Source organism: Rana temporaria, chromosome 5 (assembly GCF_905171775.1).
Source record: "Rana temporaria chromosome 5, aRanTem1.1, whole genome shotgun sequence".
Taxonomy (NCBI): Eukaryota; Metazoa; Chordata; class Amphibia; order Anura; family Ranidae; genus Rana; species Rana temporaria.
The window spans coordinates 303393396-303405638 of NC_053493.1; the positions used below are offsets into that span (position 1 = coordinate 303393396).

At 45.7% G+C, this 12243-nt stretch overlaps 1 protein-coding gene across 4 annotated transcripts in view; it reads right to left on the minus strand.

Moving 5' to 3' along the window:
- OSBPL1A (oxysterol binding protein like 1A) overlaps positions 1-12243 on the minus strand; it is a 199417-nt gene that overhangs the window by 43348 nt on the left and 143826 nt on the right. For all 4 annotated transcript variants that reach the window (XM_040354081.1, XM_040354079.1, XM_040354080.1 and 1 more), the window contains one exon: positions 10619-10778. In XM_040354081.1, coding sequence (XP_040210015.1) covers positions 10619-10778 — 160 coding nt within the window. The remainder of the gene's footprint in view (positions 1-10618; positions 10779-12243) is intronic.

Here is a 12243-nt window from a genome sequence, read left to right on the forward strand (position 1 = left end):
AGATAGCATGTACACGTCTCTTCTGTCCTTCCACTTCACCGCCAGAGCCGCATTGTTACGCAGACTTGCTGATTCTCCTCTTTTCAGCGTTGTGTTCACCAGGCTTTGAGGAAAGCCTTTCCTATTGTTTCTGACGGTGCCACATGCTGGCGTCTGCTTCCGGTGCAGGTTGTGGAACAGGGGAAGAGAGGTGTAGAAATTATCTACGTATAGATGATAGCCTTTTTCCAATAGGGGGTTAATGAGTTCCCAAACAATTTTGCCACTTGATCCCAAGTAGTCTGGGCAATTAGGGGGATTGAGCTGGGTGTCCTTGCCTTCGTATACTCTGTAGGCATACAGGTATCCTGTGACTCGGTCACACAATTTGTAGACCTTCACGCCATAGCGGGCTCTTTTGCTGGGCATGAATTGTTTTATTTGGAGTCTGCCACTAAATTTAACAAGCGATTCATCCACACAGATGTGTTGGTCCGGGGTATATAATTGGGGGAATTTTTCTGAAAAATAATTCAGTAAGGGCCGAATTTTGAAAAGTCTGTCATGTTCTGGATGATTTCGGGGATGGCTCTGGGTATTGTCGTTGAAATGTAGGAATCTCATTATGGCAAAGTATCGGGATCTGGGCATTACGCTGGAGAAGATGGGCATGTGGTAGATCGGGTTTTTGGACCAAAAGGCACGGTAAGTGTTTTTTGGGTTGAGTCCCATACAAAATGTTAGGCCTAAAAAAATTTTAAACTCCTCCACCGTAAGGTCTCTCCACTGGAAGGGACGGGCATGGTATGACGTGGGATTATTTGCAATAAATTGCTGTGCAAATCGGTTGCACTGGGCCACAATTTCGGATAGCATGTCCTCTGTAAACATGAGGTTAAAATAATTGATTGGTGAAAAATTCTCTGTGTCCACTTGGATTCCTGGCTGGGCCGTGAAAGGGGGAATGTTGGCTTCTCCTGAATTAGGAGGAAGCCACAAGGGGTTCTGAAGGGCATAGGGAAGGCTGGCATGGGTCCTGGAAGTTTGTTGCCGAGGCACTGCGGTGCTGGCGGATGGCCCTGCAGTGCTGGCGGATGGCCCTGCAGTGCTGGCGGATGGCCCTGCAGTGCTGGCGGATGGCACTGCGGTGCTGGTGGATGGCACTGCCTCCTCACTAGAACGCCTTCGTTTAGCCGGCCGGCTATCTTCCTCCTCTGAGTCACTCAGTGTTCCGCTACTGAGGGCGGGCTCATAATTGACGTCCAACTCAGAATTTGAATTTGAAAGGGACTCTGAAAGAGAGAGCTCCCCGTTGCTCTCGTCGGGGGCAGAAATGATTTGGAATGCCTCCTGAAGGGAATAGGACCTTTTGGACCTTTTGGACATGGTTGCTGATGCAACTGCACAGGTGTGTGCTAAGCCTTCACTGATGGGCACTGATGAGGTGGAGAAGATCGGCACTGATGAGGTGGAGCAGATGGGCACTGATTGGCGGAGCAGATGGGCACTGATGAGACGGCACAGATGTGCACTGATAATGCTGCACAGATGTGCACTTATAATGCTACACAGATGGGCACTGATTGGCACAGGTGGGCACTGAGGTGGCACTGATGTGGTGGCACAGGTGGGCACTGATGTGGCGGCACAGGTGGGCACTGATGTGGCGGAACAGGTGGGCACTGATTGGCAGCACAGGTAGGCACTGATAATGCTGCACAGATGTGCACTAATAATGCTGAAAAGATGTGCACTGATAATGCTGCACAAATGGGCACTGATTGGCACAGGTGGGCACTGATGTGGCGGCACAGGTGGGCACTGATGTGGCGGCACAGGTGGGCACTGATGTGGCGGCACAGGTGGGCACTGATGTGGCGGCACAGATGTGCACTAATTGGCGGCACAGGTAGGAACTGATTTGGCGGCACAGGTGGGCACTGATGTGGCGGCACAGGTGGGCACTGATGTGGCGGCACAGGTGGGCACTGATGTGGCGGCACAGATGTGCACTGATTGGCGGCACAGGTAGGAACTGATTGGCGGCACAGGTAGGAACTGATTGGCGGCACAGGTGGGCACTGATGTGGCGGCACAGGTGGGCACTGTTGTGGCGGCACAGGTGGGCACTGATGTGGCGGCACAGGTGGGCACTGATGTGGCGGCACAGGTGGGCACTGATGTGGCGGCACAGGTGGGCACTGATGTGGCGGCACAGGTGGGCACTGATGTGGCGGCACAGGTGGGCACTGATGTGGCGGCACAGGTGGGCACTGATGTGGCGGCACAGATGGGAACTGATGTGGCGGCACAGATGGGAACTGATTGGCGGCACAGGTAGCAACTGATTGGCGGCACAGGTAGCAACTGATTGGCGGCACAGGTAGCAACTGATTGGCGGCACAGGTGGGCACTGATTGGCACTGATGAGGTGGCAAAGGGATGGCACTGTATGTTCAACACGGATGGCACTGGAATGGCACTGGGATGGGCACTGGGATGGCACTGGGATGGGCACTGGGATGGGCACTGGGATGGGCACTGTAAACTTTTCACAGTAATCACAGTAATCAGACCTTCTCTCTCCTCACACGCGCTGTCTGTGTGAGGAGGGAGAGGCGGCAATGAGAGATGATCTCATATGTTTACATTTGAGATCATCTCTCATTGGCCACACAGATCGCATCGCAAACGGCCACTCTGATTGGCCGTTTGCGGCGATCTGTAATTGGCTGTGTCCAGGGGACACGGCCAACACAGAATTTCCCCGCAGCGCGCTCGGGAGCGCGCGCGGGGAACGAACAAACAGGAGGATGTCAAATGACGTCCTCTTGGATTTTGAGGTCCGCGCTGAAGCCGTCATTCGGCTATAGCGCGGGCCGGAAGAGGTTAAAATAAGCACCGGGGGTTTTCATTTTTTACTACACACAGAAAAAAAAAAAAAAAGTGTCCTTTACTCTAGGTCAGGCATGTCCAAAGTCCGGCCCGGGGGCCAATTGCGGCCCGCGTTCCGATTTAATGTGGCCCCACTGGCAATTTGGATATAATTGTCTTTTGTAGCCCCCAACGAATCCCAGAGTATCATGCATTCAGAGGCTGCATTCATGTAAATGGTGAGGCTGCATTCATGGCAATAGTGAGGCTGCATTCATGGCAATAGTGAGGCTGCATTCATGGCAATAGTGAGGCTGCATTCATGGCAATAGTGAGGTTGCATTCAGAGGCTGCATTTAATGGCAATGGTGAGGCTGCAGATGGGCACTAATTAGGCTGCATTGATGGGCAATGACCCTTATTTTGCTTCACAATTCTTTATTTAAAAAAAAAAAATCCTGAAACTTCCCTCTTACAGTTAAGATGTGTTATACGCCGATAAATACGGTATATCCAAATAACACGCCCAAGCTCATCCTTAGAATCTTGACCACACACAGCCAAAAAGGCAAGAGGATTTTTGTTGGGCAGTGTATTAGTTAATTTTCATTTAATTTTAATGGTTCGAATCATGTCAGTCAAAATGGTCGGCCCTCACGCATGTTCACTTATCAAATCTGTCCCTCTTTGAAAAAAGTTTGGATACCCCTGCTCTAGGTATTTAAACATGGCAAATAAAAATGCCAGGCCAGTACGAAAACAGCTGAATTGGCCCCTTTTTGGAAAGCCGACGCCCCAGATTTTATTTTTTGCCACTTAGTTCTGCACTCCTGTGACCTTGATTAAGCCGACAATTATCACTGAGCTGCTCCAGGCTCTGTGGGGATCCTGACAATGTCGGGATCAACCCAGATGCCTGACTGGCCCAGACTCTCAGCATACCACGGTCAGCATGAGCCAGCCATGGATAGCCCCCCTCCACGGCCTGGCACTCTAGTGAGCGCTGGAGGGCCAGCGCAGAGAGCGGTGGCTGACAGTGTCAAAGGAGAGCATCATTCAAGAAAATATGTTTGGACTGGGATTCCAGCAGGGGAGGCTGCAATTATTTCCCATATTTACTTCTGTATTTTAAAGCAGCGTGTCTGAATTAATAGTATGTGCATGATTGATCATGGTTATAATGGGTTGGAGAGTACTTTTACCTTTTATAGTAAGGGCTCATTTACACCAGAAAGCCGCATTTAATGTACAGTTGCTGGTGTGTGCGCTTATATGTCCATCCTGTCACATCGCACGTTTCCTTTTTTTCCTTTTTTGTTAGTACTTTCAGAAGTTACATTTCATGCCGTTCTATTTACTGCAATGGTGTTGCAATACAGTAGTTTGCATCACAAGAACATGCAAAGAGTAGTGCATGCAGTATTTTTTTTTCAGTGCATACCACCACATCACAGTAGTGGGAACAGTCTTCATAGAAAACAATTCAAACAAATATTTTTTTATTTTCATTGTGTTTTTTTCAATTTTTTTTTTTTTTCCCCATCCACGAAGATACGTGAAACTCACTTTGGAGGTAAACAGTGACTCTGATTTAAGGACTAGAGCATGACTTCTATAAAACCATACATGGATAAATGCAGTCGAAAAACAGACATTGAAACACCAAGAAATTGTAAGAAATATGTATGCTGCCATCATTCACCTCCCCTCTTCAAAATGCTAAAGGCTCGTTTGCCATGTTAATTATTGCAGAGCCTCCAACTTGGAACCAGTTTGCAGATCTGAAATTCTGCTTCAAAGGCTTCATTCATGTTCTGGGTCAGAAACTCAAGTACAGACAGCCAGCAACCAGCATTTTTTGATAAGGCGGACAGATGACAACCTGCAGATTTCTTCAAGTACAATTTACAAATTTAGGCGTCATTTAGAAATTTAAAAAAAAAAACTTTTTTTTTGGTTGAAGTGGGGAAGGTTTTAAATCGGGGTCTCTGACCCCATCAGAAGGATTCCACTTCACTTCACTCTTCATTATCCATGAGATAAAAAATTACCGTATATACTCGAGTATAAGCCGATCCGAATATAAGCCGAGGCACCCAATTTTACCACAAAAAAAATCGGGAAAACTTATTGACTTGAGTATAAGCCTAGGGTGAGAATGCAGAAGTCACTGTAAGTGGAAAAGAGGGTCAACAATACCCATTTGCACACATCACTGTGCCCATTGCAGCCAGACCTCACCGTGCCCACTGCAGCCAGACCTCACTGTGCCCACTGCAGCCAGACCTCACCGTGCCCATTGCAGTCAGACCTCACCGTGCCCATTGCAGCCAGACCTCACCGTGCCCATTGCAGAATCATTTTGCCATGCACCATGACATGCAGATTCAGACGGCGGCCGGGCAGTGTTAAAAAGTTGCGCAGTTTCCCAGCAGACACTGTGTTCAGTGTTCCACCTATCACGGATGCCGTGATAGACGAGAGGACAAGAGGGCGTACGTTATAGGCGGAACACTGAACACAATGTCTGCTGGGAAACTGAGTGTTCCGCCTAACACGGAACAGGACAAGGAGGCGCGCAACTTTTTAACACTGCCCAGCCGCCATCTGAATCTGCATGTCACGGTACACTGACTCGAGTATAAGCCGAGTGGGTCACTTTCAGCCCAAAAAAAGGGCTGAAAAACTCGGCTTATACTCAAGTATATACGGTAAGTGGGAATAACCCAAAAGTGAGAGCAAAGCAAAGCAAGCATCCGCAATATGTAGATTTCTTCTCTACAGCTTTTCTGTAGCAACCATCAAATTCTGGATTTGCCCTGCCAATCTGTTCCGGTGACCATTGTCCCTGAATACTAAAGGAGATGTCTGCAATGTGGATGCAAACCATAATTAAAGTGGAACTCCACTCACTCAATCAGCATTGGCCATTTTTAAACCTTATGCTGCTAGCATTAGTAAATGCATAGGAAACTATATCAGTTTGCATGTTCTCCCTATGCGGGTTTCCTCCGGGTACTCCCATTTCCTCCCACACTCTAAAGACATGCTGGTAGGTTGATTGGCTCCTGTCTAAATTGTCCCTAGTATGTGTATGTATGAATGCGAGTTAGGGACCTTAGGATTGTAAGCGCATTGAGGGCAGGGACTAATGTAAAACGTACAATATATACAGTGAAACCTTGCATTGCGAGTAAAGCGTTTAACGAGCGTTTCGCAACACGAGCACTGTTTTTTAAAAATCCTGATTTACGAGTGTTGTCTCGCAAAACGAGCAGGATTCAAGCCACGGCGGTATTCAGTACCGCATTTGGCCTGAGGTGGGGGGCGCAGGAGCCGAGCAGAGCCGTTCGGAAATACTCTGAAAAACTTCGAAATACTCCGTTCCAGAGTCTCTCCAAGTTCAGCCAAGCTGTCCGAGCCTTTCCAGCGCCCCCCCCCCCACCTCTGGCCAGATGCGGTATTGCATGCTATAGAAGTCAATGCGGAACAAATTATTTTTGTTTCCATTGACGTCTATGGGGAAACTCGCGTTGATATGCGAGTGCTTTGGATTATTAGCATTCTCCTGGAACGGAGCTTGTAATCCGAGGTTCCACTGTATGTGTAAAATACTGCGTAAATTGACGGAGCTATAGACGTACCTGTAATACATTTTAAAAATAATTATATTTTCTTGCTTTAAACTTTTTCTTCAAGTACTTCCTTATTTCCAGGTCTAGACAAATGATGTCATACATTTCAGGAGGAGAGGATGGGTTTTCTCAGCTAATCACACCTTACCTAAGGGCAGATGGATTTCAGGAATCAATTCTGCCTGAATCATTTGCCCTCATTTAAGATGGCCATCGGCAGAAATGCTAGTTGGCGCATTTCAAAGTGATTTCTTAGCAAAATAAAGCATGGAGACATGGATGGCTGGAGACCTACATCTACATTTTTCTTGGTATTTGATCCAAATGCAAATGGGAGATATTTTGATTGGTTTCAGAGCGCAATAAGGAAAACTCTTCTTGAGTAGGGAAGGGTCAAACACCTTTAAGGTTTTTATTGCTGGTACAATGTCTAGTTGTGTTTACACCCAGGCCTGTAGAAGAATGCAATAAAGACATTGGAGAAGTGCGGTGTACATTTCATCCTGACAGATCATGAAACAATGAACATGCTGCAGAGGATCCACTTTCAGGGTATGTAGCAGAGGTTAAAGGAGAAGATAAGGATACAAAATGTGTGCCTTTTGATTTACAGACACATACAGGGCACAAATAGAGCATAAATATCCTACAATTCCAAGCAGACAAAAAAACAAAAACATGTTCCTGTACGGACCATGACACATTTAATTCCATCAGTGGAGGGGGATCAAATGAACGGAAACTAAAAAGTTGCTGGAGATCCATTAATAAATAATGTTTAATTAAAGAGGGAAGCAACAATGTAAAACACAGCTCAAGTAAACTCGCCTTGGGCTTCATAGATTGCAGTCTTGATTATACTATATGTCATTTAAATACACTTACCAAGTCCTAAAATAACCACAATTGAAATAGCGAACCATAGCGTGCGTGCGTGTGTGTGCGCGCGCGCGTGCGTGCGTGTGTGTGTGTGTGTATGTGTGTATATATATATATATATCTATATATATATATATATATATCACACACACACACACATACATACATACATACATACACACACACACACACACACACACATATACACACACTAAACATATAGCCAGATTCAGAGAGAGATACGCCGACGTAACTCTGAATCTGCGCCGTCGTAAGTTTAAGTGTATTCTCAAACTGAGATACACTTAAACCTAGCTAAGATACGACAGCCTGCGCCGTCGTATCTTAGGGTGTAATTTTTAGGCTAGCCGCTAGGTGGCGCTTCTGTTGAGTTCGGTGTAGAATATGTAAATGCCTAAATACGCCGATTCACAAACGGCCGTGCGCCCGTCGCACTAAAGATACACCGTTTACGTAAGGCATTTTCCGGCGTAAAAGTTATTCCATCAAATAGCTGGCCTAGTCAATGTTAAGTATGGCCGTCGTTCCCGCGTCAAAATTTTTAAATTATACGTTGTTTGTGAATCATCCGTGAATAGGGCTGGACGTCATTTACGTTCACGTCGAAACCAATACGTCCTTGCGGCGTACTTTGGAGCAATGCACACTGGGATATGTACACGGACGGCGCATGCGCCGTTTGTAAAAACCGTCAATCACGTCGGGTCACCAAGCATTAACATAAAACACGCCCCCCCATCTTCATTTGAATTAGGCGTGCTTACGCCGGCCCCTTTTACGCTACGCCGCAAGTTAGGAGGCAAGTGCTTTGTGAATACAGTACTTGCCTCTCTGATTTAAGGCGGCGTAGCGTAAATACGATACGCTACGCCGCTATAAAGATGCGGCGACCTACTTGAATCTGGCTACTAGTGCGTGTGTGTAATATATATATATATACACATAGTTGCTATCACAGTTGTGGCTATTGTGCGAGTACACAGCTAGGGACTACTGACCATCTAGGAGCACAGCTCAATTAACAGAATCATTTCTGATATTAAGAGATGGAAAAACCACAGCATGCAAATTCCTCACTAAACTAGTGCTCACTGCATCATCTCGGTGTAAAAATAAGTGGTAAATGCTTTGCTGCTGTCAAAAAAAAAATCATAATTAGAGAAAGGATCTGTCTGTCAGACAGGTTCACAAGCACGATTTTACTGCCATGAGAAGCACTCGTGCAACTCTAGCCTTTATGACCTCTCAAACTCTTAAACTACACACAATTATACCCGCTTGTACAGTATACAAGTTTGTCCCATTCCCAAACCAGAGGGAGTTGCGTCCCTCTCCACCTCCCCAGACAACCCCGTCCCTCTCCACCTCCCCGACAACCCCGTCCCTCTCCACCTCCCCGACAACCCCGCCCCTCTCCACCTCCCCGACAACCCCGCCCCTCTCCACCTCCCCGACAACCCCGCCCCTCTCCACCTCCCCGACAACCCCGCCACTCTCCACCTCCCCTCTCCACCTCCCTGACAACCCTGTCCCTCTCCACCTCCCCCCGACAACCCCGTCCCTCTCCACCTCCCCCCGACAACCCCGTCCCTCTCCACCTCCCCCCGACAACCCCGTCCCTCTCCACCTCCCCCCGACAACCCCGTCCCTCTCCACCTCCCCGACAACCCCATCCCTTTGTGGCTATAACAGCCTGAACTCTTTAGAGGTGTTTTTTTCTGGGAAGGATTTCCACAAGATTTTGTAATATGCCTTTGGTAATATGTGCCCATCCAACTAACTTGTGAGGTCAGGTAGTGATGTTGGATGAAAATGCCTGGTTTAAAACTGGAGTTTTAATTCATACCAAAAGAGTTCAGTAAGGTTGAGGTCTAGACTCTGCGCAGGTCACTTGTTTTTCTTCACCCCAAATCAAGGCTTTATGGAGCCACTGGGGTACAGTCATGTTGGAACAGAGAAATGTCTTTCTGTAACTGTTGCTACAAGGTTGGACATGCTTCACTGAAAGCACCTGAACCAATAGCTTGGTGGGATGTCTACATATCATCCATATCACATTCTCTCTCTTTTCTAATATCTCCTCTGAAAAATTGTATTTTGAACATAAATGGCTGAAACTTAAAATGAAACCTAAAGGTGGCGTAGCTGTACTAGCTATCAAGTACAGAAATCAGGGAAACATTCCAAAAATATTTTCAACTTTAGACTGAGTTTTGTTCAAGATCATCCCCGTATTTAAAAAGTTCTGCAGATTTCTCCTTTGGCTGACTAGACTAAAAAAAAACAAAATAAGCTTTAAAACACAGGATGGTCCTTGTCCTTTCAATAAAAGAAAGTGCAGCCATGCACGGTGTTCCTGGAGGGTCATTGCAGACATGGTAAGCAGCTTTTCATGAATAAAACACTTCATTTTGCTTAATTAGTAGTTTTGCCATGTACACAGGAATAAGCGACATTAACTGCTTCATCTCTTATCCTTCAAACAAGCTTACAAGATGTTTGATTATGTTAACAGAATTTCTGCTAACAGTGAATGTCCCCTACTTGGTTTAATATGACAGACCTTTCCAATACATTATTAAGGCTCATTAGGGTTTACACATTACTCCTTCAAGTACAAGGGCAGCAAATCCTAACTGCAGCATTATGATTACCTTACATGTTGCAGCATGTCCACTGTGGTGTGCTAAAAAAAATATCATATACTGGAGTTTGGGAGCAGATGTCCTTGTACACATCAGGAATATAACGAAACTCCATATATTGTCTTTATTCCAAAGTTTCTAATAACAAAAGCTCTTAATTTAACATGCACAGTCACGCTGACCCGTGAAAAAACGAAATGTTCCTGGACTGCCGCACTGATAGGCGATTTATTGAAACAAAATGAACAAAGGATAAAATCCCAAAATTCATGCAACACTGCAATCAATGGTAGAAAGTGGACATAGGGGACAAAAAAGCTAACATGTTTCACATCATAGATAGATGCTTAGTCATAGCTGTAAAGTACTTGTGTTCGTTTTACTACAGACGCACATAAAGATGTACATACATGACATTGTAACCTTATCTGGACCATTTAATAGGCCCGTGTTCCTCGCTATCATTTGACTACCATGGTTACTACGAATGTCTGCCTGTTCACAAGCACACATATCAGATTGTATCATTGCTTCACCAATGAATTACAAAGATTAACTCCAATTCCCCCGCTAGCCCATTCTTACCGGTGTTTTTTAATGCCATTTGATGTGGCTTCTCCCCCGATGGGCTTCTTGTCATCAGCCATGCTGCCCTTATTACGGTGGAAGCTTAAATCCAAACTATGTTCTGCAGAAGAATTTCCAACGGTCTCAAATCCACTCAAGGAACGATCAGACTCTGAATCTAAAAGAAGCACAATTGTGTTACTGAAATACACACTCCCGTCCGCACAGTGACAACTGAAAACTTCTCACATTCGCAGAGCACTGAAACCCGAGGAGGTTACTTTGTTATGTTGACAGGCTCCATCCACTAACAGATGCATCTCTCCCTGGATCCTAATGAGTTACACTGGGAAACAAAGGCACCCTGAACCTTCTTATTTACTTTAAACTGAAGAAAAGATCATAAAAGATGCACAGCCTGCATTATATTAGATGTTAATTTTAATAAATATTAATGTTACTTAATGCATTATATTAGATGTTAACCACTTAAGCCCCGGACCATATTGCTGCCTAAAGACCCAAGGGGTTTTTACAGTTCGGGACTGCGTCGCTTTAACAGACAATTGCGTGGTCGTGCGACGTGGCTCCCAAACAAAATTGGCGTCCTTTTTTCCCCACAAATAGAGCTTTCTTTTGGTGGTATTTTATCACCTCTGCGGTTTTTATTTTTTTGCGCTATAAACAAAAATAGAGCGACAATTTTGAAAAAAATTCAATATTTTTTACTTTTTGCTGTAATAAATATCCCCCAAAAACATATATACATTTTTTTTCCTCAGTTTAGGCCGATACGTATTCTTCTACCTATTTTTGGTAAAAAAAAAAAAATCGCAATAATCGTTTATCGGTTGGTTTGTGCAAAATTTATAGCGTTTACAAAATAGGGGATAGTTTTTTTTGCATTTTTATTTTTTTTTACTACTAATGGCGGCGATCAGCGATGTTTTTCGTGACTGCGACATTATGGCGGACACTTCGGACAATTTTGACACATTTTTGGGACCATTGTCATTTTCACAGCAAAAAATGCATTTAAATTGCATTCTTTATTGTGAAAATGACAGTCGCAGTTTGGGAGTTAAACACAGGGGGCGCTGTAACATTTAGGGATCACTGTGTGTGTGTTTACTAGTGTAGGGGGGTGTGGCTGTAGGAATGACATCATCGATCGGATCTCCCCTATAAAGGGGATCACCCGATCGATGCGCCGCCACAGTGAAGCATGGGGAAGCCGTGTTTACACACGGCTCTCCCCGTTCTTCAGCTCCGGGGAGCGATCGCGACGGAGCGGCTAAAAACAAATAGCCGCGCCGTCGTCCCGGATCGCTCCCCGAGCGGACCCGACCTCCGCATGTACCGAGGGGGGGGGGGTCCCGATCGGACCCCCCACCCACGTCTAGCAGAGGACGTACAGGTACGTACATGTGCCTGTCCGTGCCATTCTGCTGACGTATATGTACATGAGGCGGTCGGGAAGTGGTTAATGAATAAATTCCTGACATAATGAAAGAAAATGAATACAGAAAGCGTTGGGATGGTGGTTTTTAGACACCCACATAAAGCATAGACACTTTCCTGGTCATGAGTGATCCCTCTAGCAGAGCTGCACTAGGCAAGGAATCAATCGGCAACCCGACAGC